Genomic DNA, 24231 nt, shown 5'->3' on the forward strand with positions numbered 1-24231 from the left:
CATCTAATTTTAGAACTTTTTCAGCACTCCCCCAAAGAAACTCATACCTATAGTCCCTTCTCTTTCCCAGTCCCTTTCTACCCTCCTCCCTACCCCTTCCCAGCTTCAGGCAACCAGCAACCTATTTTCTGTTACGGATATACCTCTATGGATATGTCTCCTCTGGATGTTTCATATAAAAGGAATCATATAATATCTAGTCTTTTGAAGGTACTTACTCTTGTTCAGACTGATCGTATTTACCTTTAATTCTCTCCCTTTTCTTATTCTGATTTCTAGTCATCCAGATATTTGGTCACACCAGGTTAGTCACTCTGATTGGATATGCAGTCCTATTCAAAACAAAGCTTTGCATCTGACACATGTGAACAAATGTTTATGTTGGTCTTTTTTATTATCTCCACTAGGAAAGCATCTTGTGAATAGCCTAGAGTGAAAGGAATATGGTTAGATACCATGAACAATAAGTACCAGCCCAACTTTCTCTTATAAGCCTTTTATAAGCCTCTCACTTATAATCCTCTCTCATAAGCCTTCAAACAATATTAATTTCAACCTGAATTTTATCAGATGCCTAGTGCTGATAGACAAAGACAAATAAATGCAGCTAGTGAGGGAGACATATATAAGCTAGTCACTCATACAATGTGGTATTATAATAAAAGCCTTTGTATATAAATAAAGCTAATATATATGAGAAAGCATAAATAACATGGATTTCAGGGGAAATTTTTTAGAAAAGTATGGGGGCCTAGGTCATAGAAACTATACCGTGTGCTACTTAGTTGATTTACTATGGTACCCATTGATTTTTACCCTCTAGTCTCTTGGGGTTGAAGCCCTTTCCACTTCCATACATTTAGTAAGTAGAGTGACAAAACGAGATGGTAGGTGAGGATTCTAGGAACTACATTCTTCTTACCCAGACATTGTTTCCTTTACAGGTGTAATAAGCTGGAACTCTCACCAGTAGTAGTCTCAACCACCATGGTACCAAATATTATAGATAAACCGCACATTCTGGAGATATCTACCAGCTCCAAGACACCCACTACTGAGGAGTCATCTCTTTTCAAAAAGCCATTCATTTTAAAAGAGGAGCCTACTACTGAGGATACAATCCTCATCAAGAGGTCATTAAAGAAGAGCATAAATCAGGGAGAGGTGTCCCTCTTAGAGAAGCCACTATCCTTGCAGGAGGAGACTGACAGTGATGGTGTAGTGCCAGTGACTTTTGGGAAGAAGCATAAAACTGAGAAGGCAGCCATCAACAAGAGTACATTATCTTTAAAGAATATGTGCACACATCAGGGGAAGCAGTCCTGCACGAGGGAGGAGTTGGCCTTGCAGAACATCAGTGTTGAAGAGGATTCTTTCTTTATGGAGCCCAAGAACTTTAGGAAGAAGCCTAAAACTGAGGAGGCAACCACCACCAAGGAGCTGTTATCTTTAAAGAAAAAGTGTACCACTCAAGGGAAGATGTCCTATATGAAGAAGCCACTAGTATTGCAGAAGATCACCTCTGAAGAGAAGTCACTCGCTAAGGAGCTGTTGTCTTTTAAGAGAAAACCTACCACTGAGAAGGAGTGCCTTTTCCAGGAGCCATCTACATTGCCAAAGAAGCACACCAGTGAACAAGAACTGTCCATCTTGAAGAAATCATTGGCCTTGCAGGAGAAGATCAACACTGAAGAGGACTCCGTCTTTAAGGAACCATTGGCTTTTCAGAAACAACCTACCACAGTGGAGACAACCCTCACCACAAGGCCATTATCTTTAAAGAAGAAGTGCACTACTCAGGGGAAGATAGCCAACTTGAAGAAGCCATTAGTATTTCAGAAGACCATCTCTGGAGAGAAGGCATTCATTAAAGAGTCATTGTCCTTTAAAAAGAAGCCTACTACTAAGGAGGAGTCCCTCTTCCAGGAGCTATCTGTGTCGCAAGAGAAGCACACCACTGGTGGGGAGGTTACCCTTTTGAAGAAGCCAGGGGCATTGCAGGAGAAAAAGGATGGTGAAGATGAATTTCTTATGGAGCCAATTTCCTTGAGGAAGAAGCATACTACTAAGGAGGCAACCCTTTCCAAGAAGTCATTACCTTTAAAGAAGAAGCGTACCACTTGGGGGAAGAGGTACCGCTTGAAGAAGCCACTAGTATTACAGGAGACCACCTCTGAAGAGAAGTCACTCATTAAGGATCCGTTATCCCTTAAGAAGAAGCCTACCACTAAGGAGTCCCTTTTCCAAGAGCCATCAGCATTGCAGGAGAGGCACACCACTCAGGAGGAGGTGTCCATCTTGGAGAAGCCATTGGTCTTGCAAAAGACTCCAACTGAGGAGGAGTCCCTTTTAAGGGAGCCTTTGGCTTTTAACAAGAAGCGTACCATTGAGGAGGCAACCTCCTCTAATAAGCTGTTATCTTTAAAGAAGAAGTGTACCAGTCAGGGTAAGATGTCCTGTTTGACCAAGCCACTAGTATCGCAGACCATTTCTGAAGAGAAGTCACTCATTAAGGAGCCATTATCCTTTAAAAAAAAGCCTACCACTGAGGAGGAGTCCCCCTTGAAGAAACCATCTGCACTGCAAGAGAAGCACACCATTCAGGGGGATGTGGCCCTCTTGAAGAAGCTATGGCCATTGCAGGAGAATATAGACAGTAAAGATGAATTTCTTATGGAGCCAGTGTCATTTAGGAAGAAACATACCACAGATGTGGCAATCTCTACCAAGGAGTCATTATCTTTAAAGAAGAAAAAGTGTACCACTCAAATGATGATGCCTATCTTCCAAGAACAGTTGGACTTGCAGAATATGATTGGTGAAGGTGAGGACTCCTCCTTTATGGAGCCAATGTCATTTAGGAAGAAGTCGTCAACTGATGAGGCAATTCTTACCAAGACACCGGTATCTTTAAAAAAGAGGCAAATCACTCAGGGGAAGACGTTCCTCTTAAAGAAGCCACTGGTCATAGAGAAGACTACCTCTGAAGAGGAATCACTCTTTAAGGAGCTGTTGCCCTTTACAAAAAAGTCTACAACTGAAGAGGAGTTCCTCTTCCAGGATCCATCTGTACTGAAAGAGAGACACACCACTGTGCAAGAGGTGTCCTTCTCAAAGAAGCCATTGGCCTTGCAGGAGAATATCACCACTGAAGAAGAATCATATATTAAGGAGCCACTGACCTTGGAGGAGAGGTCTATCACTGAGGAGGAATTCCCCTTTCAGGAGCCATTTTTATTGCATGTTAAACCTACCAACAAAGATGAGCCCCTCTGCAGGAAGTCTTTTGCCTTGCAGAAGAAGACTGATAACAAAGAGGACTCCTTGAAGGCACTGTTGGCTTTGCAGGACAAAAGCACCACTGAAGAGGAGTTTCTTTTCAAGAAACCATTGGTTCTGAAGGAAGAGCTCTCCCCTGAGGTGGCAGTGAGCATAGAGGGGCAATTATCTTTAAAGAAGAAGCCCACTGCTCAGGGGGAGGTGTTCCTCTTGAAAAAGCAGTTGGCCTTGCAAGAAAACATCACCAGTGAAGAGGAGTCCCTTATTAAGCAGCCACAGGCCTTGCAGGAGAAGCCCAGCATTGAGAAGGAAATCATCTTGAGGGAGTCCTTGGCCTTGCAGGAGAAGCCCACGAGTGAGAAAGAGACCCTCTTTGAGGAGCCCTTGGCCTTGCAGGAGAATCCCACAATTGAGGAGGAGGCTATCCTGAAGGAGCCCTTGGCCTTGCAGGAGAAGCCCAGCAGTGAGAAAGACTTGTCTTCCAAGGAGCCATTGGCCTTGCAAAAGAATCTCACTCACAAAGAAGACACGTTTCTCAAAGATTTCATCATCCTCCAAGTTGAAACCAGCCCACATGTGTCCACCATTGCCCCTGACTCTAGAACAGGCTTGTCCAGCACTGTCACCATGTCCAGTGTGGGCAAGTTCAGTACCACAAGCCAGTCCGGTACTTGTGAATCCAGTTCCAGTGAACCTTTCTCATCTCAGGACAAGAGATCAGAGAAGGAGGTATTCTGCTTTCTTTCTTATTAAATTAGATGAAGTGTTCTTTGTTGTCCTGGAGGTGGCTGCTAGCAAAGAGATTTTTTTTGCCTTCCTAAGCAATTGGTATTAAATCAAGTGGGCCTTGTAGAATCTCTTGACTTCGTGATTAGCATAGTGATGTACCTGAACAATTAGAAAGTATTTATTCCAGGAATACCCCCAAGGGTCTGGAATACTGTGTGTGTGTAAATATATATATGTGTGTGTGTGTGTGTGTGTGTGTGTGTGTGTATGTATGTATGTATGTATATATGTATGTATGTATATATACGCCTTTCAGTAGTGGTTAGACAATTTCTTTCAGGAAATTGCCTTTCTTAGTAATTGCAATCTGCATTACATTGGACCTTAGCTAAAGATGGGTTAAGTTCACAGAGGCATCTTCCAAGGAAGATGGTCTTTAAGTTGTAAATTGGAAGGACTAAGGGATGAGATTTGGCAAGCAGGAGAAGAAAGACCCCTCTTGTAGGCAGAACAACCTGGTTAAAGGTGTAGAAGGGAGGAAAAGGCTAACAAGAAGATGAACTGGGCCAGATCAAAGCACTGAGACATAACAAGGGACCTAAGAAGACAGGTGGCATAATTTGAAAGAGTAAGACAAGAATGTCTTTCTTGGAGAATCTTGAGCTTACCTGTAAAAATAGTGTCTGGTTCTTAGGGCAGAGCAGGTGTGTACAGGAGGACTAAGCATTTCTTGGTTACTCAACAGTATGAGGATTACAGGGCCAAGGGGTGCTCTGTTATGGCCCAGGACATATAAGGCTTGAGGAACCTTAGGAGAAGATGACAGTGGGAAGAAAAGAGTCATTTTTTATGTATGTGTGCTAAGCTTTTCTTGGAATCTTTCTCTTAATATGTCTTTCTGGTGATTTCCAAGCAGATGACCCCACTGGAGGATATTGACAAGGACCACAGTGATCCAGTTTTCAACTCAATATATGCTAAGGATATCTTCAGTTACATGAAGGAGAGAGAGGTGTGTAGGTGGTGAGGGTAAAGGGCAATGATTTCCAGTTCTCATTTTCTCATCACACATCCTTCAATTGCAAGTTTAAAGGGGAGGTAATAATGATGATGAAAACAATAATAGCAGCAACTGACATCTACTGGTAGCATACTATGAGTTAAGTATTGTGCTAAGGGATTTATAAACATTATCTTGTTTAATTTTCCCAATAACTTCATGATGGTAGGTATTATTATCTCCTTTTCATAGTTGGGGGAAACTGCTCAGTCAACACAAATAGTATGTGGTAGATCTGGGATATGAACTAAAGTCTAATTACCTTGGAGACCATAAGCCTACACCTCTAATTGCTGAGGAGGTAATCTCAGACACAAAATTGTCAAGCGGGCTCTTTCTGAGTGACTGCTCTTAGGGATCTTTTCCCTTCTCTATGCAAGTTTCTGGCATCATATGTAAAACCAGACCTTTTATTCCAGCTCTCCAGCCTGTTGAAATTTTCTTTCTCCTTTGAAATCTGCCAGTCTCTTTTACCACTAATATTCATCAATTCCAAATTTTCTTCTGTCTCTGAGTGGAACAGATGGGACCAAGGTTATCTACTAACTAGAATTTTAGCAGGCCATGCATAAGAGGAAGGATGAATATCGCATCTTCTCTCTAGAGACACAGCAATAGATTAACTGACTCCAGAGCCTGTACTTTTTCTAGTATACCTTGGAGGAAGCAAGAGATAATTTTACTATACTAAAAGTGCAGGCCTTAGCTCAGCAGTATTGGTGTCACTTGAGGATCTTATGGGAGATTGGGATTGACATATATACACTAATATGTATAAAATCAATAACTAATAAGAACGTGCTGTATAAAAAAATAAATAGAATTAAATTTAAAAAAAAGGAATGCAGAAACCTAGCCTCACCCCAGACCTTCTAAATTAGAATGTGAATTTTAAAGATCCCCAAGTATCTTTCACGTATGCATGTTAAAGTTTGAGAAGGACTCCTCTACACAGCCTGGTATTGTGCTTTAGACTGAATTGCAAAGAAGGGGCAGAATCTCTTTGGTATTCATCTATAGTCATAGGTGTATTCCTGCCCATATTCCATATTCTCCTGGACTCCTCCATATCTACCCTGACACTTAAATATCATGTGTGTCCATTTCCTAAGGATAACAGAAACTTGTCTGGAAAAGGATACTTTTATCTGCCCCTATCTGATACCAGCTGAAAATAATGATTTAGAACCCTGAGGAAATTACTTATGTTAGGTTACAATTTTTTTTTTCTGAGATATTAGTTGCAAATATTTTTTCCCAAGTTACGATTTTTGAACTACAAGAAGAGTTTATTTGTTAACACTTCTTTCTTCTTGCTGCCAGGAAAAGTTCATACTTAAAAAATACATGACCAGGCAGAATGATATCAACAGTGACATGAGGGCCATTCTCGTGGACTGGTTGGTGGAGGTGCAGGTAAGCCTGACAACTGCTACCTTAAGGGGCTGCTATTCTCTTTATCAATTATTCATTCAGCATTGCCAGGTCCCAAACGTAGTAAAAATTTACTGGGTCTACAGAGCTGAATAAGCCATGATTCCTGCCCTCAGGGAGCTTATGACCTAGGGGACAAGATAAGACAAGCAGGCAGATAAGAACAATACAAAGTAGAATATACTAAGTACTATAAGAATGTTATTAATAAGTCACTCGGAGAACCCAGTGGAAGGAGAGAGATTTCTAGAAAAGGCAATGATGGTGTGGCAGTTTAATCAGTCTCAAAATCCTGTAAAAGTATATCTTGTGATTTGGATAGGGGTTACTGACAAAGTCTCTCAAGCTTTGGATGGGATGGGTAATAGGAAGGACATTGTAGCCCCAAACAGGGCAGATGGCTGTTTGTTGAGGGTTGGATGTTGAGAGAATATTGTTATGAATACTTAATTATCACTTTATACTAACAAAGGATAGCCCAGAATAGTACCTGGACGTAGTGGGTGTCAATAAATATTTGTTGAATGAATGGAATTGAAAGGATTGCTGTGGAGTTTGCAAGGAAATATAAGGCATAGTATATCCCCAGCAGAGTCTTACTATATAATTGGGAAGAAAATGTAATATAGTTTAATATCCTTTAAGTACCAGAGTAATGGTTCAGGCTCACTTTGGAGTGACAGACCAGGGAAATGTGGTAGACATGGTATATTTGAACATCAGCAAAGCATGAAAATGTCATCTTATGGAAATGATGCAAAATAGTAAATTAGATAAGAGTAGAATTTGAGTAAATATTAAATAAATAAAATTGATCACAAAGATTGCTGATCATTACCAAGCAAGAAATAGATTTCTAGTAGACTGCCAGTGGACTTTGTTCTGATCAATATTTTTATAAGTGATGTAGATGAGAACAGGGAAGATTATCTCATCAAATTCACAGATGGCATGAAACTGGGAGTAGGGATAGGAAATAAATGGATAACAGATAAAATATCTCTAGCAGCAGGAATGATGAACTGAATCTTTTTTTTAAAAAAAGCTGTTATTATTTTATTGCACAAAATTCACAATTATTATAGCAAAGTAAGAAATTATAATTACTTATGATCCCATAACCTACAAACAGTGTTAACATTTGTGTGTTTATTATCCCCCGCTTTTTTTTTTACATCTTTATTGGAGTATAATTGCTTTACATTGTTGTGTTAGTTGCTGCTGTAAAACAAAGTGAATCAGCTATATGTATACATATATCCCCATATCCCCTCCCTTTTGCATCTCCCTCCCACGCTCCCTATCCCACCCCTCAAGGTGGTCACAAAACATCGAGCTGATCTCCCTGTGTGATGCAGCTGCTTCCCACTAGTTATCTGTTTTACATTTGGTAGTGTATATATGTCAGTGCCACTCTCTCACTTCGTCTCAGCTTACCCTTCCCCCTCCCCGTGTCAAGTCCATTCTCTATGTCTGCATCTTTATTCCTGTCCTAGCCCTAGGTTCTTCAGGACCATTTTTTTTAAGATTCGATATATATGTGTTAGCATATGGTATTTGTTTTTCTCTTTTTGACCTTTGTAACATTTTGAGATTGACTTTTATCACTCACCATAATTCCCTTGAGATCTGTCCAAGTTGTGTGTATCAATAGTTCATTCCTTTTGATTGCTGAGTAGTATTCCATGGTATGGATGTATCAAGGTTTGTTTAACCCTTCACCCATTGAAGGTCATTTGGGTTGTTTCCAGTTTCTGAGACTGTGAAAAGAACATCTATAAACATTAATTTAAAGCATTTTATGTGAATATAAGTTTTCATTCCTAACGTCAATACCCAGGAGTGGGATTGCTGTGTCATATGATAAACGTATGTTTAACTTAATGAGAAAGTGCTACAGAGTGACTGTATCATCTTGCACTCTCACCTGCAATATATGAGAGTTCTAGCTGCTCTGCATTCCTGGTCAGCACTGGGTATTGTTTTTTTTTTTTTTTTAAACTTTAGCCATATAGATGTGTAGAGGAATCTCACCATAGTTCTAATTTGCATTTGCCAATGATGTTGAACATCATACTTGTCATCTGTATATCCTCCTTGATGAAGTGTCTGTGTCTTTTGCTCAGTTTTAAATTGGGTAGTTTATTTTCCGTGTCAAGTTATGAGAGTTCTTTACATGTTCTGGATACAAATCCTTTGTTGGATGTGTGATTTACAAACATATCCTACCAGTCTGTAGTCTTTTGATTCTTTTATCTGTGTCTTTCACAGAGCAAAAATTTCTAATTTTGATAGTCCAGTTTTTCAGTGTTTTCTTTATGGATTGCAATTTTTGTGTCATGTCTAAGAACTCTGCTTAAACCTAGGTCATGAATATTTTCTCCCGTATTTTATCTAAAAGTTTTATAGCTTAACATTAAATCTATAATCCATTTTGAGTTAATTTTTTACAAGGTATGCAGGTTTTGAAGTCAAGTTTCATTGTTTTGCATATGGATGTCTAATTGTTCTAATACCATTTGTGGAAAAATATACTTTCTCCACTAAATTGCTTTTGCACCTTTGCCAAAAATCTGTTTGCCTTATTTGTGTGGGTCTATTTCTATACTTTTTTAAATATTCTGTTTCATTGATCTGTGTCTATCCCTTTGCCAGTATCACAGCCTTTATTTCTATAGTTTTATAGTAAGTCTTAAAACGAGGTAACATGATACTTCCAACTCTATTCTGTCTTTTTTTTCAAAATTGTTTTAGCTATTCTAGTGTCTTAGCCTTTCTAGACAAATTTTAGAATCAGTTTGTCTATATCTACTAAAAAATCCTGCTGAGGGTTTGATTGGAATTGAATTACATCTTGTGCAGAAAAGAGTTAACATAACAGGCATGATGCTGCTAGCCTTAGAAAGGCCTGTTTGCAAGGTTGCCCTTTGGCTGGCATCTGGGAACTTGATTGGTAAGCAGTTCCCTACACTGCTGTAAAATTCTCCCCTAATGATAACTGTGCCTAAACTCTTTGTGCAAACAATATGGTTTATTCTGAACACCTGCTTTCCTTCTGCGAGTCTGGAATTTTGGTCCATGTTAGGCAGAGTGTTTATGTGACCAGCTCCCAGTAAAATGTTAGGCACTGAGTCATTAATGAGCTTCCCTGTTACACAACACTTTACACATATTGTTCCATCTTATTGCTGGAGGAATTAACTGCATCCTGAGAGACTCTGCAGGAATAGGACTCTTGGAAGCTTGCTTCTGGTTTTCACCAATTTTTGCCCATGCTCCTTTTCTCTTTGCTTTGTATCTTTTGCTATAATAAATCATAGCCATGAGTGTGACTATGTGCTGAGTCCTGTGAGTCATCCTAGGAATCATTGTACCTGGGGGTGGTCTTGGGGACCCCCAATACACATCTATAGGTGAATTTGAATAGAATCAACAATTTTTTCTATGTTGAATCTTCCAACCCATGAACCGTGAATGTAGTATGTCTCTCATGTATTTAGATTTTCTTTGATTTTTTATAAAGAACCATACAGATCCTGTACATGTTTTGTTAGATTTATACCCAAATATTTTCTTTTTTTGTAGCTATTGTAAATGGTATTTAAACATTTTTTTTTGGTTTCCATTTGTACAGTGCCAATATGAAATATTGATACTTGTGTGTTGACCTTGTATTCTATGATCTTGCTAAAACTCACTTATTAAATCTTAGGAGTTCTTTTTTTGGTAGATTTCTTGAAGTTATCTACATAGACAATTATGTCATTTACAAATGGAGACAGTTTGATCCATTTCCAGCCTGTATACATTTAACTTCATTTTTGTGTCTTATTGCACTGTGCAGGACTTCATTATGATGTTGATAGGATCAGTAAGAGTGGACAGCCTTGCCTTGTCCCTGATCTTCGGAATAAAGCAGTTAATCTTTCACCATTAGTATGATCTTAACTGTAGAGTTTTTGCCGCTACCTTTGATCAGGTTGAGAAATTTACTTTCCATTCTTAGTTTGGTGATATATATTTATCATGACAATGTTAAATTTGTCAAATGCTTTTTTCCTGCATCTACTGATTTATTTTTTTGGCTTTAGCCTATTGATGTGGTGGATTATATTGATTTTTAAATATTGAAGCAGGCTCATATTCCTGGGATAAACTCCACTTGGTTCTGGCGTATTATTCTTATATATTGCAAATCTTATATGCTGATATTTTGTTGAGGATTTTTGCGTCTGTGTTTATGATGGATGTTGGTCTGTAGTGTTCTTTTTCAAAATATTTTTGTACTGTCTTTTTCTGGTTCTTTAGTTCTTTCTGGAAGAACTAAAGAGCAAACAATGATGAACAACAAAATAAATGAAATTAAAAATTCTCTAGAAGGGTTCAATAGCAGAATAACTGAGGCAGAAGAACGGATAAGTGACCTGGAAGGTAAAATAGAGGAAATAACTACAGCAGAGAAGAATAAAGAAAAAAGAATGAAAAGAATTGAGGACAGTCTCAGAGACCTCTGGGACAACATTAAACGCACCAACATTTGAATTATAGGGGTCCCAGAAGAAGAAGAGAAAAAAGAAAGGGACTGAGAAAATATTTGAAGAGATTATAGTTGAAAACTTCCCTAACATGGGAAAAGAAATAGTCAGTCATGTCTACGAAGCGCAGAGAGTCCCATACAGGATAAATCCAAGCAGAGACATGCCAAGACACATATTAATAAAACTATCAAAAATTATATACAATATAAAAATATTAAAAGCAGCAAGGGAAGAGCAAAAAATAATATACAAGGGAATCCCCATAAGGTTAACAGTTGATCTTTCAGCAGAAACTCTGCAAGCCAGAAGGGAGTGGCAGGACACATTTAAAGTGATGAAAGGGAAAAACCTACAACCAAGATTACTCTGCCCAGCAAGGATTTCATTCAGATTCGACAGAGAAATTAAAACCTTTACAGACAAGCAAAAGCTAAGAGAATTCAGCACCACCAAACCAGCTTTACAACAAATACTAAAGGAACTTCTCTAGGCAGGACACAGAAGAGAAGGAGAAGACCTACAAGAACAAACCTGAAACAATTAAGAAAACAGTAATAGGAACATACATATTGACAACTACCTTAAAGGTAAATGGATTAAATGCTCCCACCAAAAGACAGACTGGCGGGATGCATACAAAAGCAAGATCCCTATATAGGCTGTCTACAAGAGACCCACTTCAGACCTAGGGAAAGATACACACTGAAAGTGAGGGGATGGAAAAAGATATTCCATGCAAATGGAAATCAAAAGAAAGCTGGAGTAGCAATTCTCATATCAGACAAAATAGACTTTATTATTTTTTTTCGTTTATTTTTTATTTTTATTTTTTTAACTTGACTCTTAAGGCAAGTATTTTTTAATTTATTTATTTTTTTATTAGTTTCTGCTTTATAACAAAGTGAGTCAGTCATACATATACATCTGTTCCCACATCCCTTCCCTCTTGCGTCTCCCTCCCTCCCTCCCACCCTCCCTATCCCACCCCCCCAGGCGGTCACAAAGCACCAAACTGATCTCCCTGTGCTATGCGGCTGCTTCCCACTATCAATCTACCTTACGTTTGGTACTGTATATATGTCCATGCCTCTCTTTCGCTTTGTCACAGCTTACCCTTCCCCCTCCCCATATCCTCATGTCCATTCTCAAGTAGGTCTGTGTCTTTATTCCTGTTTTACCCCTAGGTTCTTCATGACATTTTTTTCCTTAAATGCCATATATGTGTGTTAGCATACGGTATTTGTCTTTCTCTTTCTGACTTACTTCACTCTGTATGACAGACTCTAGGTCTATCCACCTCATTACAAATAGCTCAGTTTCGTTTCTTTTTATGGCTGAGTAATATTCCATTGTATATATGTGCCACATCTTCTTTATCCATTCATGGGATGATGGACACTTAGGTTGTTTCCATCTCCGGGCTATTGTGAATAGAGCTGCAATGAACATTTTGGTACATGTCTCTTTTTGAATTATGGTTTTCTCAGGGTATATGCCTAGTAGTGGGATTGCTGGGTCATATGGTAGTTCTATTTGTAGTTTTTTAAGGAACATCCGTACTGTTCTCCATAGTGGCTGTACCAATTCACATTCCCACCAGCAGTGCAAGAGTGTTCCCCCTTTTCTCCACACCCTCTCCAGCATTTATTGTTTCTAGATTTCTTGATGATGGCCATTCTGACTGGTGTGAGATGATATATCATTGTAGTTTTGATTTGCATTTCTCTAATGATTAATGATGTTGAGCATTCTTTCATGTGTTTGTTGGCAGTCTGTATATCTTCTTTGGAGAAATGCCTATTTAAGTCTTCTGCCCATTTTTGGATTGGGTTGTTTGTTTTTTTGCTATTGAGCTGCATGAGCTGCTTATAAATTTTGGAGATTAATCCTTTGTCAGTTGCTTCATTTGCAAATATTTTCTCCCATTGTGAGGGTTGTCTTTTGGTCTTGTTTATGGTTTCCTTTGCTGTGCAAAAGCTTTTAAGTTTCATTAGGTCCCATTTGTTTATCTTTGTTTTTATTTCCATTTCTCTAGGAGGTGGGTCCAAAAGGATCTTGCTGTGATTTATGTCATAGAGTGTTCTGCCTATGTTTTCCTCTAAGAGTTTGATAGTTTCTGGCCTTACATTTAGGTCTTTAATCCATTTTGAGCTTATTTTTGCGTATGGTGTTAGGGAATGATCTAATCTCATACTTTTACATGTCCCTGTCCAGTTTTCCCAGCACCACTTATTGAAGAGGCTGTCCTTTCTCCACTGTATTTTCCTGCCTCCTTTATCAAAGATAAGTTGACCATATGTGCGTGGGTTTATCTCTGGGCTTTCTATCCTGTACCATTGATCTGTCTTTCTGTTTTTCTGCCAATACCACACTGTCTTGATTAATGTAGCTTTGTAGTATAGTCTGAAGTCAGGGAGCCTGATTCCTCCAGCTCCATTTTTTGTTCTCAAGATTGCTTTAGCTATTCGGGGTCTTTTGTTTTTCCAAACAAATTTTGAAATTTTTTGTTGTAGTTCTGAGAAAAATGCCAGTGGTAGTTTGATAGTGATTACATTGAATCTGTAGATTGCTTTGGGTAGTAGAGTCATTTTCACAATATTGATTCTTCCAATCCAGGAGCATGGTATATCTCTCCATCTATTTGTATCATCTTTAATTTCTTTCATCAGTGCCTTATAATTTTCTGCATACAGGTCTTTTGTCTCCTTAGGTAGGTTTATTCCTAGATATTTTATTCTTTTTGTTGCAATGGTAAATGGGAGTGTTTTCTTGATTTCACTTTCAGATTTTTCATCATTCGTCTACAGGAATGCCAGAGATTTCTGTGCATTAATTTTGTATCCTGCTACTTTACCAAATCATTGATTAGCTCTAGTAGTTTTCTGGTAGCATCTTTAGGATTCTCTATGTATAGTATCATGTCATCTGCAAACAGTGACAGCTTTACTTCTTCTTTTCCTATTTGGATTCCTTTTATTTCCTTTTCTTCTCTGATTGCTGTGGCTAAAACTTCCAAAACTAAGTTGAATAAGAGTGGTGAGAGTGGGCAGCCTTGTCTTGTTCCTGATCTTAATGGAAATGGTTTCAGTTTTTCACCATTGAGGACGATGCTGGCTGTGGGTTTGTCATATATGGCCTTTATTATGTTGAGGAAAGTTCCCTCTATGCCTACTTTCTGCAGGGTTTTTATCATAAATGGGTGTTGAATTTTGTCAAAAGCTTTCTCTGCATCTATTGAGGTGATCATATGGTTTTTCTTCTTCAGTTTGTTAATATGGTGTATCACATTGATTGATTTGCGTATATTGAAGAATCCTTGCATTCCTGGAATAAACCCCACTTGATCATGGTGTATGATCTTTTTAATGTGCTGTTGGATTCTGTTTGCTAGTATTTTGTTGAGGATTTTTGCATCTATGTTAATCAGTGATATTGGCCTGTAGTTTTCTTTCTTTGTGACATCCTTGTCTGGTTTTGGTATCAAGGTGATGGTGGCCTCGTAGAATGAGTTTGGGAGTGTTCCTCCCTCTGCTATATTTTGGAAGAGTTTGAGAAGGATAGGTGTTAGCTCTTCTCTAAATGTTTGACAGAATTCGCCTGTGAAGCCATCTGGTCCTGGGCTTTTGTTTCTTGGAAGATTTTTTATCACAGTTTCAATTTCAGTGCTTGTGATTGGTCTGTTCATATTTTCTATTTCTTCCTGATTCAGTCTTGGCAGGTTGTGCATTTCTAAGAATTTGTCCATTTCTTCCAGGTTGTCCATTTTATTGGCATAGAGTTGCTTGTAGTAATCTCTCATGATCTTTTGTATTTCTGTACAGTTGTTACTTCTCCTTTTTCATTTCTAATTCTATTAATTTGAGTCTTCTCCCTTTTTTTCTTGATGAGTCTGGCTAATGGTTTATCAATTTTGTTTATCTTCTCAAAGAACCAGCTTTTAGTTTTATTGATGTTTGCTATTGTTTCCTTCATTTCTTTTTCATTTATTTCTGATCTGATCTTTATGATTTCTTTCCTTCTGCTAACTTTCGGAGTTTTTGTTCTTCTTTCTCTAATTGCTTTAGGTGCAGGGTCAGGTTGTTTACTCGAGATGTTTCCTGTTTCTTAAGATGCGAATGTATTGCTATAAACTTCCCCCTTAGAACTGCTTTTGCTGCATCCCATAGGTTTTGGGTCGTCGTGTCTCCATTGTCATTTGTTTCTAGGTATTTTTTTATTTCCTCTTTGATTTCTTCAGTGATCACTTCGTTATTGAGTAGTGTATTGTTTAGCCTCCATGTGTTTGTATTTTTTACAGATCTTTTCCTGTAATTGACGTCTAGTCTCATAGCATTGTGGTCGGAAAAGATACTTGATACAATTTCAATTTTCTTAAATTTACCAAGGCTTGATTTGTGACCCAAGATATGATCTATCCTGGAGAATGTTCCATGAGCACTTGAGAAGAATGTGTATTCTGTTGTTTTTGGATGGAATGTCCTATAAATATCAGTTAAGTCCATCTTGTTTAACGTATCATTTAAAGCTTGTGTTTCCTTATTTATTTTCATTTTGGATGATCTGTCCATTGGTGAAAGTGGGGTGTTAAAGTCCCCTACTATGATTGTGTTACTGTCGATTTCTCCTTTTATGGCTGTTAGTATTTGCCTTATGTATTGAGGTGCTCCTATGTTGGGTGCATAAATATTTACAATTGTTATATCTTCTTCTTGGATCGATCCCTTGATCATTATGTAGTGTCCTTCTTTGTGTCTTCTCATAGTCTTTATTTTAAAGTCTATTTTGTTTGATATGAGAATTGCTACTCCAGCTTTCTTTTGATTTCCATTTGCATGGAATATCTTTTTCCATCCCCTTACTTTCAGTCTGTATGTGTCTCTAGGTCTGAAGTGGGTCTCTTGTAGACAGCATATATATGGGTCTTGTTTTTGTATCCATTCAGCCACTCTGTGTCTTTTGGTGGGAGCATTTAGTCCATTTACATTTAAGGTAATTATTGATATGTATGTTCCTATTCCCATTTCCTTAATTGTTTTGGGTTCGTTATTGTAGGTATTTTCCTTCTGTCGTGTTTCTTGCCTAGAGAAGTTCCTTTAGCATTTGTTGTAAAGCTGGTTTGGTGGTGCTGAACTCTCTCAGCTTTTGCTTGTCTGTAAACGTTTTAATTTCTCCATCAAATCTGAATGAGATCCTTGCTGGGTAGAGTAATCTTGGTTGCAGGTTTTTCTCCTTCATCACTTTAAATATGTCCTGCCACTCCCTTCTGACTTACAGAGTTTCTGCTGAGAGATCAGCTCTTAACCTGATGGGCTTTCCCTTGTATGTTATTTGTTGTTTTTCCCTTGCTGCTTTTAATATGATTTCTTTGTGTTTAATTTTTGGCAGTTTGATTAATATGTGTCTTGGCATATTTCTCCTCGGATTTATTCTGTATGGGACTCTCTGTGCCTCCTGGACTTGATTAACTATTTCCTTTCCCATATTAGGGAAGTTTTCAACTATAATCTCTTCAAATATTTTCTCAGTCCCTTTCTTTTTCTCTTCTTCTGAAACCCCTATAATTCGAATATTGGTGCATTTAATATTGTCCCAGAGGTCTCTGAGACTGTCCTCTGTTCTTTTAATTCTTTTTTCTTTATTTTGCTCTGCATCAATTATTTCCACTATTTTATCTTTCACCTCACTTATCCGTTCTTCTGCCTCAGTTATTCTGCTATTGATCCCATCTAGAGTATTTTTCATTTCATTTATTGTGTTTTTAATGGATACTTGATTCATCTTTAGTTCTTCTAGGTCCTTGTTAACTCTTTCTTGCATTTTGTCTATTCTATTTCTAAGATTTTGGATCTTGGAAATAAAATCTTGGATCATCTTTACTATCATTATTCTGAATTGTTTTTCAGGTAGACTGCCTATTACCTCTTCATTTGTTAGGTCTGGTAGGTTTTTATCTTGCTCCTTCACCTGCTGTGTGTTTTTCTGTCTTCTCATTTTGCTTATGTTACTGTGTTTGGGGTCTCCTTTTTGCAGGCTGCAGATTCGTAGTTCCCGTTGTTTTTGGTGTCTGTCCCCAGTGGCTAAGGTTGTTTCAGTAGGTTGTGTAGGCTTCCTGGTGGGGGGGACTAGTGCCTGTGTTCTGGTGGTTGAGGCTCGATCTTGTCTTTCTGGTGGACAGGTCCATGTCTGGTGGTGTATTTTGGGGTGTCTGTGGCCTTATTATGTTTTTAGGCAGCCTCTCTGCTAATGGGTGGGGTTGTGTTCCTGTCTTGCTGGTTGCTTGGCATAGGGTGACCAGCACTGTAGTTTGCTGGTCGTTGACTGAAGCTGGGTGCTGGTGTTGAGATGGAGCTCTCTGGGAGACTTTTGCCGCTTGACATTATGTGGAGCTGGGAGGTCTCTTGTGGACCCGTGTCCTGAAGTTGGCTCTCCCACTTCAGAGGCACAGCACTGACTCCTGGCTGCAGCACCAAGAGCCTTTCATCTACCCGGCTCAGAATAAAAGGGAGAAAATGTGGAAAGAAAGAATTAGTAGAAGAAAGAAAGAGAGAGAGAAAGAAAGGAAGAAGGAATGATAGGAAGGTAGGAAGGAAGGAAGAAAGAAAGAAAGAAAGGAGGGAGGGAGGAAGGACGGAAAGAAAGAAAGGAGGGAGGGAGGGAGGAAAGAAAGAAAAAGAAAGAGTGAAAGGAAGAAGGGGGAGGAAGGGAGGAAGGAAAGAAAAAGAGTGAAAGGAAGAAGGGAGGGAGGAAGGAAAGAAAGAAAGAAAGGAAGAAAGAAAAAAGAAAGAAAGAAAGAAGGAAAGAAAGACAGGAGGGAGGGAGGGAGGAAGAAAAGAAAGAGAGAAAGAAAGAAAGGGGTGGCGGGAGGGAGGGAGGAAGGGAAGGTAGCAAAAAAAGAAAGAAGATAAGGTAAAATAGAATAAAGTATAAAATATAGTAGCATTATTAAAATAAAAAAGTAATTATTGAAAAAGAAAGAAAGAAAAAAACGGACAGATAGAACCCTGGGACATATGGTGGAAGCAAAGCTATACAGAGAAAATCTCACACAGAAGCATACACATACACATTCACAAAAAGAGAACAGGGGGAAAAAATCGAAAATCTTGCACTCAAAGTCCACCTCCTCAGTTTGGGATAATTCGTTGTAAAAAGAGGAAAAGGGGAAAAAGTCTGAAATCTTGCTCTCAAAGTCCACCTCCTTAATTTGGGATAATTCGTTGTAAAAAGAGGAAAAGGGGAAAAAATCTTAAATCTTGTCCTCAAAGTCCACCTCCTCAATTTGGGATGATTTGCTGTCCATTCATGCACTCCACAGGCGCAGGGCACATCAAGCGGACCGTGGAGCTTTAATCCGCTGCCTCTGAGGCTACACAGAGAGATTTCCCTGTCTCTTCTCTGCTCTCACAGCTCCCGGGTCTCAGCCTTGGACCTGGCCCCGCCTCTGCACGTAGGTCACCGGAGGGCGTCCGTTCTTTGCTCAAACAGGATGGGTTTAAAGGAGCCGCTGATTCGGGGGCTCTGGCTCACTAAGGCCGAGGGGAGGGAGGGGCATGCAGTGCAGGGCGGGCCTGCGGCGGCAGAGGCCGGCGTGACGTTGCACCAGCCCGAGGTGCTCCGTGTGCTTTCCTGGGGAAGCCGTCCCTGGGTCCCGGGACCCCGGCAGTGGCGGGCTGCACAGGCTCCCTGGAAGGGGGGCTGGACAGTGACCTGCGCTCGCACACAGGCCTTGTGGCGGTGGCAGCAGCAGCCCCAGCGTCCCACACCCGTCTCCAAGGTCCGCGCCTTTAGCCGCGGCTCGCGCCCGTCTCTGGAGCTTCTTTAAGCAGCGCTCTTAATGCCCTCTCCTCGCGCACCGGGAAACAAAAGGGAAGAAAAAGTCTCTTGCCTCTTCGGCAGCTCCAGACTTTTCCCCCGGACTCCCTCCGGGCTAGCCGTGGTGCACTAACCCCTTCAGGCTCTCTTCCTGCCGCCAGCCCCAGTCCTCTCCATGCGCTCCCACTGAAACCCGAGCCTCAGCTCCCAGCCCCACCCGCCCTGGCGGCCGAGCAGACAAGCCTCTCTGGCCGGTGTGTGCCTGAGGGCACCGATCCTCTGTGCCGGAATCTCTCCACTTTGCCCTCCACACCCCTGTTGCTGTGCTCTCCTCGGTACTCCGAAGCTTCCCTCTCCGACACCCACAGTCTCTGCCCGCGAAGGGGCTTCTAGTGTGTGGAAACCTTTCCTCCTTCACGGCTCCCTCTCACTGGTGCAGGTCCCATCCCTATCCTTTTGTCTCTGTTTATTCTTTATTCTTTTTCCCTACCCAGGTATGTGGGGAGTTTCTTGCCTTTTGGGGGGTCTTCTGTCAGTGTTCAGTAGGTGTTCTGTAGGAGTTGTTCCACGTGTAGATGAATTTATTTTTTTTGTGGTACGCGGGCCTCTCCCTCTTGTGGCCTCTCTCGTTGAGGAGCACAGGCTCTGGACGCCTAGGCTCAGCAGCCATGGTTCACGGGCCCAGCTGCTCCGCGGCATGTGGGATCTTCCTGGACCGGGGCACGAACCTGTGTCCCCTGCATCGGCAGGCAGACTCTCAACCACTGCGCCACCAGGGAAGCCCCATGTAGATGATTTTTTGATGTATCTGTGGGGAGGAAGGTGATCTCCGCATCTTACTCTTCCGCCATCTTCCTCCGTCCCCCCAAAATAGACTTTAAAACAATGACTATTACAATAGACAAAGAAGAACACTACATAATGATCAAAGGATCAATCCAAGAAGAAGATATAACAATTGTAAATATTTATGCTCCCAGCATAGGAGCACCTCAGTACGTAAGGCAACTGCTAACAGCCATAAAAGGGGAAATCGACAGTAACACAATGATAGTAGGGGACTTTAACACCCAAGTTTCACCAATGGACAGATCATCCAAAATGTAAATAAATAAGGAAACACAAGCTTTAAATGATCCATTAAAGAAGATGGACTTAATTGATATTTATAGGAAATTCCATCCAAAAACAACAGAATACTCTTTCTTCTCAGGTGCTCATGGAACATTCTCCAGGATAGATCCAAACTATATAATGGTGGAAAGACAGTCTCTTTAACAAATGGTGCTGGGAAAACTGGACAGCTACACGTAAAAGAATGAAATTAGAACACTCCCTAACACCGTATACAAAAATAAACTCAAAAGGGTATTAAAGACCTAAATGTAAGGCCAGACACTATAAAACTCTTAATGGAAAACATAGGCAGAACACTCTATGACATAAATCACAGCAAGGTCCTTTTTGACCCACCCCCTAGAAAAATGGAAATAAAATCAAAAATAAACAAATGGGACCTAAGGAAACTTAAAAGATTTTGAACAGCAAAAGAAATCATAAAGAAGACGAAAAGACGGCCCTCAGAATGGGAGAAAATATTTGCAAAGGAAGCAACTGACGAAGGATTAATCTCCAAAATACACAAGCAGCTCATGCAGCTCAATATCAAAAAAACCCACAACCCAATCCAAAAATGTGAAGAAGACCTAAATTGACATTACTCCAAAGGAGATATACAGATTGTGAACAAACACATGAAAGGATGCTCAACATCACTAATCATTAGACAAATACAAATCAAAACTACAATGAGGTATCTCCTCACACCAGTGAGAATGGCCATCATCAAAAAAATCTAGAAACAGTAAATGCTGGAGAGGATGTGGAGAAAAGGGAACACTCTTGCACTGTTGGTGGGAATGTAAATTGATACAGCCACTATGGAGAACAGTATGCAGGTTCCTTAAAAACCTAAAAATAGAACTCCATATGACCCAGGAATCCCACTACTGGGGATATACCCCAAGAAAACCATAATTCAAAAAGAGTCATGTACCACAACATTCACCGCAGCTCTATTTCCAATAGCCAGAATATGGAAGCAACCTAAGTGTCCACTGACAGATGAATGGATAAAGAAGTTGTGGCACTTATATACAGTGGAATATTACTCAGCTATAAAAAGAAATGAAATTGAGTTGTTTGTAGTGAGATTGATGGACCTAGAGTCTGTCTTACAGAGTGAAGTAAGTTAGAAAGAGAAAAACAAATACTATATACTAAAACATATATATGGGATGTAAGAAAAAAAAAAAGGTTCTGAAGAACCTAAGGGCAGGACAGGAATAAAGACCCAGACGTAGAGGATAGACTTGAGGACACAGGGAGCGGGAAGGGTAAGCTGGGATGCAGTGAGAGAATAGCATTGACCTATATACACTACCAAATGTAAAGTAGATAGCTAGTGGGAAGCAGCTGCATTCCAGAGGGAGAGCAACTTGGTGCTTTGTGACCACCTAGATGGGTGGGATAGGGAGAGTTGGAGGGAGATGTAAGAAGGAGGTGATATGGGGATATATCTATACACATAGCTGATTCACTTTGTTATACAGCAGAAAGTAGCACAACATTGTAAAGCAATTATACTCCAATAAAGATGTTAAAAATATAAAGTAATTTGGGAAGTATTCCCTTCTCTTCTCTTTTCTAGAAGAGATGTGTAGAATTTATGTTATTTATTCTTTAAATGTTTGGTAGAATTTGCAAGTGAAACCATCTGGGCCTGAAGTTTTTTCTTTTCTCTGAAGAATTTTATCTAAGAATATAATTTCTTTAATAGTTATGAGATTTTTCAAGTTATCTATTCATGTCAGATGATATTTGGAAGTTTGTGGTTTTCAAAGAATCGGTCCTTTCATTTAAGTTGTTGTATTTATGTTCATAGCATTTCCTGATTATGCTGTCTTTCATTCTTGATATTTGGTAATGTGTGTCTTCTCTCTTTTTGTTTATCAGTCTTACTAAGAGTTTATCATTTTTATTGATATTTGCAAAGAACCAGGTTTTGCTTTCATTTGTTTTCTGTTTTTCTGTTTTCAGTTTTATTGATATCTACTCTAATTTTTATTGTTTCCTTTTTCTTGCTTTGGGTTTAATTTGCTCTTCTTTTCATAGTTTGAGGTGGAAGATTAGATTATTGACTTCACACTTTTCTTCTTTCCTTTTTTTTAAATTTATTTTTTTATTTTTAATTTTCACACACACACTGTATTTTATTTTTACAAGAGATAAATAAACTGACACCAAGCATTGTAAATGGATGACCACAACAAAAGCAACAATGATTGCAATTACCAAACACGAAACACACTCATACTATGTCATAATATTGACATTCAGTCCAGTAATCCTCTGCTGTAACAGCTCCTTTACTTTGCAGTGAAAATTGATTTGTATATTTTTTGCCTCTGAGTCCTTGTGGGATTTTTATTTTATTCAAACAGAAAGTCACAAAAATTATAATCATCCTCATCAGTTCACCTCGTCCCATATAATAATTTTTTTATATTCATCTTTTGTTAGCACTTTTATGAATTCATCAGTTTTCCATTAGAGTTCTGAAAATGCTTATTCATTCAGTTCAGCAGTATAGTCAGTTACCAGAAACCTGTACTTGTCAGAGTCTTTTCCATGCATTCCTTGAAGATGAAACCCTTTTATAGGAACATTTTTGCAAAAGAATCAGACTACACCCAGAACTGTCTGTAAATGACAAAAGACTTAAAAATGACCATAGTTAAAGATTTGATGAAAGTTCATAATAACACAATTGACAACGAAATTTAGTTATTTCTGAGATATACATTTTAAAGTAATAACTAGAATTATGACTTATAGCATTATACCAGAACATATAAGATTTTTAGAAATTTCATGTAATGTCTGAAACATTTATATTAACATATTTCCATACAAATAACCCAAAGAAATTTTAGTATTAGTTGTTTTTTTAGTTTGTTTTTTTATACTGCAGGTTCTTATTAGTCATCAATTTTATACACATCAGTGTATACATGTCAATCCCAATCGCCCAATTCAGCACTCCACCATCCCCACCTCACCGCGGATTTCCCCCCTTGGTGTCCATACGTTTGTTCTCTACATCTGTGTCTCAACTTTTGCCCTGCAAACCGGTTCATCTGTACCATTTTTCTAGGTTCCACATACATGCGTTAATATATGATATTAGTTTTTCTTCTTCTGACTTACTTCACTCTGTATGACAGTCTTTAGATCCATCTACGTCTCAACAAATGACTCAACTTCATTCCTTTTTATGGCTGAGTAATATTCCATTGTATATATGTACCAAAACTTCTTTATCCATTCATCTGTCGATGGACATTTAGGTTGCTTCCATGACCTGGCTATTGTAAATAGTGCTGCAGTGAACATTGGAGTGCATGTATCTTTTTGAATTATGGTTTTCTTTGGGTATATGCCCAGTAGTGGGATTGCTGGATCATATGGTAATTCTATTTTTAGTTTTTTAAGGAACCTCCATACTGTTCTCCATAGTGGCTGTATCAATTTACATTCCCACCAAGAGTGCAAGAGGGTTCCCTTTTCTCCACACCCTCTCCACCACTCGTTGTTTGTAGATTTTCTGATGATGCACATTCTAACTGGTGTCAGGTGATACCTCATTGTAGTTTTGATTTGCGTTTCTCTAATAATTAGTGATGTTGAGCAGCTTTTCATGTGCTTCTTGTCCATCTGTATGTCTTCTTTGGAGAAATGTCTATTTAGGTCTTCTGCCCATTTTTGGATTGGGTTGTTTGTTTCTTTAATGTTGAGGTGCATGAGCTGTTTATATATTTTGGAGATTAATCCTTTGTCCGTTGATTCATTTGTAAATATTTACTCCCATTCTGAGGGTTGTCTTTTCATCTTGTTTATGGTTTCCTTTGCTGTGCAAAAGCTTTGAAGTTTCATTAGGTCCCATTTATTTATTTTTGTTTTTATTTCCATTACTCTAGGAGGTGGATCAAAAAAGACCTTGCTGTGATTTATGTCATAGAGTGTTCATCCTATGTTTTCCTCTAAGAGTTTTATAGTGTTTGGTCTTACATTTAGGTCTTGAATCCATTTTGAGTTTATTTTTGTGTATGGTGTTAGGGAGTGTTCTAATTTCATTCTTTTACATGTAGCTGTCCAGTTTTCCCAGCACCACTTATTGAAGAGACTGTCTTTTCTCCATTGTATATCTTTGCCTCCTTTGTCATAGATTAATTGACCATAGGTGTGTGGGTTAAACTCTGGGCTTTGTATCTTGTTCTGTTGATCTGTGTTTCTGTTTTTGTGCCAGTACCGTATTGT

The 24231-nt window shown here is 39.1% G+C and overlaps 1 protein-coding gene across 3 annotated transcripts in view; it reads left to right on the forward strand.

Annotated features, from left to right (window-relative positions):
- CCNB3 (cyclin B3) overlaps window positions 1-24231 on the forward strand; it is a 72610-nt gene that overhangs the window by 16294 nt on the left and 32085 nt on the right. For 2 of the 3 annotated variants that reach the window (XM_082610186.1, XM_082610187.1), the window contains exons 5-7: window positions 945-4008; window positions 4922-5020; window positions 6392-6484. In XM_082610186.1, the coding sequence (XP_082466312.1) occupies window positions 945-4008; window positions 4922-5020; window positions 6392-6484 (3256 nt within the window). The remainder of the gene's footprint in view (window positions 1-944; window positions 4009-4921; window positions 5021-6391; window positions 6485-24231) is intronic. The other variant, XM_082610188.1, reaches the window with a different exon arrangement.

This window comes from Mesoplodon mirus (assembly GCF_964341445.2).
Source record: "Mesoplodon mirus genome assembly, chromosome: X".
NCBI lineage: Eukaryota > Metazoa > Chordata > Mammalia > Artiodactyla > Ziphiidae > Mesoplodon > Mesoplodon mirus.